This window comes from Anneissia japonica, unplaced genomic scaffold (assembly GCF_011630105.1).
Source record: "Anneissia japonica isolate Jap-2015-1 unplaced genomic scaffold, ASM1163010v1 scaffold41793_len627382_cov181, whole genome shotgun sequence".
Lineage (NCBI taxonomy): Eukaryota > Metazoa > Echinodermata > Crinoidea > Comatulida > Comatulidae > Anneissia > Anneissia japonica.
The window spans coordinates 37,170-43,201 of NW_022750669.1; the positions used below are offsets into that span (position 1 = coordinate 37,170).

The 6,032-nt window shown below is 34.5% G+C and overlaps 1 protein-coding gene across 1 annotated transcript in view; it reads left to right on the forward strand.

Annotated features, from left to right (window-relative positions):
• Nucleotides 1-6,032, forward strand: part of LOC117121456 (dimethylaniline monooxygenase [N-oxide-forming] 5-like) — a 9,377-nt gene that overhangs the window by 745 nt on the left and 2,600 nt on the right. The window contains exons 2-5 of the mRNA XM_033266672.1: nucleotides 818-1,285; nucleotides 2,225-2,280; nucleotides 4,094-4,487; nucleotides 4,912-5,144. Of these exons, the coding sequence (XP_033122563.1) occupies nucleotides 818-1,285; nucleotides 2,225-2,280; nucleotides 4,094-4,487; nucleotides 4,912-5,144 (1,151 nt within the window). The remainder of the gene's footprint in view (nucleotides 1-817; nucleotides 1,286-2,224; nucleotides 2,281-4,093; nucleotides 4,488-4,911; nucleotides 5,145-6,032) is intronic.

The window sequence follows — 6,032 nt, forward strand, 5'->3', positions numbered from 1 at the left end:
ATATATAATTATTAAATATAATTCAAATAGATAATAATACAGTGCTCAAATATAAGAGAACGTGATGTTATAACTAGTATCAAACATAGTTCATCAACGAAAGTTCTTTAATTAGCTGTAAGAATCGAACCCTCAATCTCTCGCTATCTCTACGAGCGTCATACATTTAGACTACAGAGGCCCGTATGATATTATTACAGATCTAAGACCACTAGTCTCTCTGCCTTCATACAACTTGAGGGCCTGAGGCCTGCATATGGAAAGAATTTAGTTATTTTAACAATATTCTTTTTTAAATTTAACTGTAGGTGCATCACATTCTGCGGGAGATGCTGTCTCTTATACACATCTTATATATAAGTATCAATGACCGTGAAACTCTCAAGCGTCACGTTATATTTTTATTTTTATGTATTTGTGCGTCTGTTTTTGAGAGCAGATGAGGTTAGTAGGTTTCGTGCCTGCTTCAATTACAGTCGATGCTGTGTTTCAGCTAGAGGGCTGAACTTAGTCCCGTGTTCAATATGTCCCATTTGCACGTCAAAAAAATCGCAGTACATGCTTGGTCCGGAGAGCATGCCGAATGCTAAACAGATGGAGGGGTAGAGTGTAGAACACACCAGCCTACCATGGATGAGCTGAGCTACGAAAATGTTATTGATATGGCTCCTCTAGGTTTCTAATTTTTTTCAATTTTCAAAAAGCTATGGTCCCGGGCCGGCTGCCCCACCCCCTTGAATTCACAATTGTGCAGCTACGTAGGCCTACGTGAGATTTAACAAATAATGTTTTCGTAATGATCCGTTTTATTTTCCAGGTGGAGTTTGGGTTTACAGTGATGGTACAAATAGGGGACAAGCCAGTGCCATGTACAATGGCCTTGTTACCAATACCAGCAAAGAAATGTCCTGTTTTAGCGACTTTCCATTTCCGAAAGAATATCCACCGTACTTATCTATTCATCACATAATCAAATATTGTCGCGACTACGCTAAATATCATAATTTAGAGGAATACATTAGTTTCAACATAGAAGTGACCGACGTCAGCCCTGCAGACGATAACCAATCAACTGGCCAATGGAATATCACTACTCGACGAATTCAACAAGAGCAGCCGATACAACACACTGACGTATTTGATGCAGTCATGGTTTGCACGGGATGTTATTCAAACATGAAAATGCCAATTTACCGGGGTATGGACGAGTTTAAAGGACAGATTATTCACAGTAACATGTTTAGGAAGGGAGCAGATTTTGCTGGACAGAATGTTCTTGTTATAGGTAGGCACTACAATTTACCAAGGCTTATAATATTCAGTATTTTCCATCTTGATTTTATAACGACATATGCAGTATTGTCAGGATACTCCATTCATGTCATCCCATGAGCATAGCGCTTGCTTGATAAATGACGATATTAATTTTTTGAAATACTGTAATGAATTGAGCTGAGTGTTTGGACGAGAGGTAATGTTCCTATGTGTGTTGAAGATACCGGTTCAAATCCGGTCAACGTCGAATTTTAGCTGGAGTCAATCGAATAACCCTCGTATGAGTTAGATGAGACAAGGCTTGATCGCTAGGCCTCTCGAATAACCCCAGCATAAGAGTTAGGTGAGACAAGAAACATGACAAGACCCCGCCGCAATTTTTAATTCCAAATTTGGAATAATGACAAAAATGAAATAAAATTTTAAAAATAAAATAAAATAATAGTTTTATAATAGCAATGGTAATGTAATGATGATGATGATCGTGGTGGTGATACTGTCTCTTATACACATCTAGATGTGTATAAGAGACAGCCAGTACCATGTAAGAGACAGATATATATGTATATATATAATATATATATGTATATAATACATATATATACATTCATATTTTATAATATTACTTATAATATTATTATATATATAATTATTAAATATAATTCAAATAGATAATAATACAGTGCTCAAATATAAGAGAACGTGATGTTATAACTAGTATCAAACATAGTTCATCAACGAAAGTTCTTTAATTAGCTGTAAGAATCGAACCCTCAATCTCTCGCTATCTCTACGAGCGTCATACATTTAGACTACAGAGGCCCGTATGATATTATTACAGATCTAAGACCACTAGTCTCTCTGCCTTCATACAACTTGAGGGCCTGAGGCCTGCATATGGAAAGAATTTAGTTATTTTAACAATATTCTTTTTTAAATTTAACTGTAGGTGCATCACATTCTGCGGGAGATGTTGCGACACAGTGCAGTCACTATGCTAATTCGGTAAGACATTTATATGAACAAATATAAAAAATAATAATGTAAATGATTAGTATTTTTGTTGCTCTTAAATTCGTCTTTATACTACTTTCTGTTCGGAAGTTTGGCTCTATTGTACATGAGTTTACAAAGACCAGTACGGTCACAAAGCAAGACCTTAGACTGTTTGGAAAACTCAACAATAAGGTGGAAAAAGCAGACGCAGACATAAATTTTCTCAAAAATTGTAGTGTTTTCGGCGTTTTCCCTAAATTTATTACAATTAAAAGATTAATAATAATAATAATAATAATTAGACTTACTATGTCTGTTTGAACAACAGAACATAGAGCTTTTCCCCATTGCTTTAATAATGAGAAATGAAGTTGAAAGTGCAACAAAAAGAAAAGTTGTTAAAAAGAATAAAGTAAAAGAAAACACGAAAAACGAATATAATTTTAATTAAGTGGGGAAAAAAGGAAAACCAAGTTCACTGCGACGTTATTAGTGTGACTTGAACTATTAGTCCGGTGGCTTATGTCATCCCGTGGGAATTTCGTGATCATTTTGTTTTTGTTTTTTAATTATATACTTTGAAGTATGCTGAATCGAATAAAATGAGTCGCCAATTTTTTTACGCTCATCTTCATATGCAAATTAGCTGAAATATGCAAATTAGGTCTGAAAATGTAGGGTACTTATATCTTGGTAACCACATGTCGTAGAAAGTTGCTTCTTTCTTAAAGTTGTTCTAAACATGCATGTTTCTATTTACCCTAATAGAACATTTTCTTCAAAAATGACCGGAAGTGCCATTTTGCCGACCTTATTAGCATAAATATGCAAATTAGGGGTGGAAATATAGGGAGCTATATCTTGAAAACCACTGGTCGTACAGAGTTGCTTTTTGCAGCAAAATGTTTAAAACATGCATATTTATATTTACTATAATGGACAATTTTCTCTAGAAATTACCGGAAATTGCGTTTGCATATTATCACGGTAGTTTTGAGTTTAACCTAGCTGTAACTGGTTTAATCACTTTAGAAATTAAATAATTTAACGAACTGTCAACAAAAAGGTCTTTAAATGGTCCTCATATCCACACCCTACTGCAGATCGTCACCAACATTGGATAATTTCTTCATTTCACCATGAAAAACTATTCTGCAAAGTGTCATTTTTATCCATCTATAAATGGGACGTAACCAATTTAAATAACCCTAAAATTTACACCCTAACATGGATCGTCCCCTACACATAAAAATTTCTTCCTTGTAACTTGATTAAACTTTACCGTAAGTTCCATTCAGATCAACTGACCGGTTTTTGAAATATCCCGTGCATAATTATTATTGTTATTTATTAGTATTTTATCATTATTTCATATTTATTAGTATTATTACTATGGTGACACAGCAATAATGAAAACTATAAGGATTTGATAATATCGATAATGATCAGATAATAATTATGAAAATGATATTGATAATGATGGTTACAATGATGGTGATGGCGGAAAAGGGTGAGTGTAGAAACCGTAGTAAAACTGTAATCGTAATGAGAATAAGAATATTTGGTAAATAAATATATAGTATAGTGTTGTTATTATTTCTTGAGATTCTAATATTCTTTAGTACTTGTACTAGAATAGAGTTAAAGTTACATCTCAGGAGGAAGACTTTCAGTGCACATTTGTTTTCTGAGCCTTATCCTCTTTCAGGTAATAAAGATTTAATTTTTGATAATCTCATTTTGGTTAGAATATATTGTCATCAATATTGTTGATTTAGATAACTGCATAGGCCTATTTTACATTTGCTGTGTCTTCCCTCAGACGTATATAAGCTTAAGAAGTGGATGCTACGTTTTCTCAAGACGGGGCCCAAATGGAGTACCAGCTGATTCCGTTTCGAATTGTCGGGCAGTTTCCAAGTTGCCTAAGTTCGTGCGCTCAAAATTGATCGTGAGATTTATTGAATCAAGGATGGACTTAGATAGCCTCGGTCTGAGATCAAACAAAGACATCTTCAGTGAAAGTACAATGGTAAATGACTCGTTACCTGACCGAATTCTCAACGGTACGCTAAAAGTTAAATCACAAATCGATATGTTCACCGAGAATGGAATCAAGTTTGTCGATGGAACGAGTATAAAAGACATCGACACCGTCATATGCGCAACTGGATATTATACACGTTTTCCATTTATTAATCGAGAAATTTTTGATGGCAAGTATTGACGTTGTTATTTTATTAAATCAATCGAAACTAGCTCTATGTAAAGCAGACACACTACCTATTACGTCGGCCGCAACATGAAGACGCATTACAGATTATTTTGAACTCAGATTAATTAGACGGCGTTTGGTCGTGATGCGCTCACAGAGCAAAGATTGATTCATAAGTCAACAGATTGGATGCCTGGCTATACATAAGGTTTCATATTCCTGAGGTTTTTTGTTTTTACAGTATTAGTAATTAATTAAGTGTTATTGGTTATTTTTTAATGATCCAAAGTCAAGTGTAAAATTGAGATGTTACTATTTTTTACACTTGACTTTGGATCATTATAAAATAACCACTAATACTTCCAATGAATTTATTCAAAATTATTATGTTTTTTTTTTGTTTTTCCTTTTTTTTTTGTCAACAGATACTAAGCTTGAGCTGTACAAACATGTGTTATCACCAGAACATCCGACTCTTGCTTTTATTGGAGCACTGGGCGCTCAAGGGGCAGTGGCACCTGTCGTTGAGCTTCAAGCCCGCTGGGCAGCTTCCATTTTTTCTAGAGCAATAGATATTCCATGTTTAGAATCTCGATACCGCGACGCAAAAAGACGAATCAACGACATGGTGAAAAGATATGGTTACCGTAAAATTTCTGTAAGTAAGGAAGTAGTTTTTTCCCCATATTAACCAAAAATTAAAAGAAGGCTCCCAGCGGGAGCGTGTGCCTATGCCCTATTGCCTTCCTGTATCATGTTTACTAATAAAGTATCCACATAGGGATTCGGTTATCAGGAAATGTGTGGCGTTTTTTTATTATGTCTTTGGCACAGTAATATGGTACTTAAGTTGACACATGACCCGTCATGCACCCCCACCGGGTTACCCTATCAGCCATCTTTAACTGCCAAATGATAACATAGTGTCTATACCCCCGAATGGGCATGGACACAAAATCAGATCGAGATGTAAATAACTATAGATGTATAGATGTACAAATGATAAAATGAATATGTGTATTAAAAAACGAAAGGTAATATTTAAAAAAAAATCAATATGGACTGAGAATGTGTGGATTAAACCCGGTTTTCAATAATTGCTAAAATGATTGTCTTCCATGGATCATTGAAGCGTGTAAAGAAGAGTTGGGTCAAGGTGACTGAAGCTGCTTAGGAAAATTCCCTGTATAGAATTGCAAAATTTAAGATGATTGGGCGAAATGACCACCGATTAGAAAGGTTATTTAATAACTATGTATTGTGTGTTTCCTGTTTTACTTTCGAAAAGTCAAAGCTGTGAGAATACTCAAAATTCTACCAAAATTCAAACATCCAATGCATGGCTATCAGGATTAAACAAGCAATTTGGCTAATTTGGTAAGAAATAATTAGACAAATTAGAAATTTCATTAGCCAAAACAAAAGAATATAAGACTTATAGCTTTAATTCCATTAGCTGTTTGGCTAATTTTTAATGATTTATCAAAATTCTGGTTTTATTTGGATTTGGCTATTTGGCTAATTGACTTTAACACTGGGCTATACC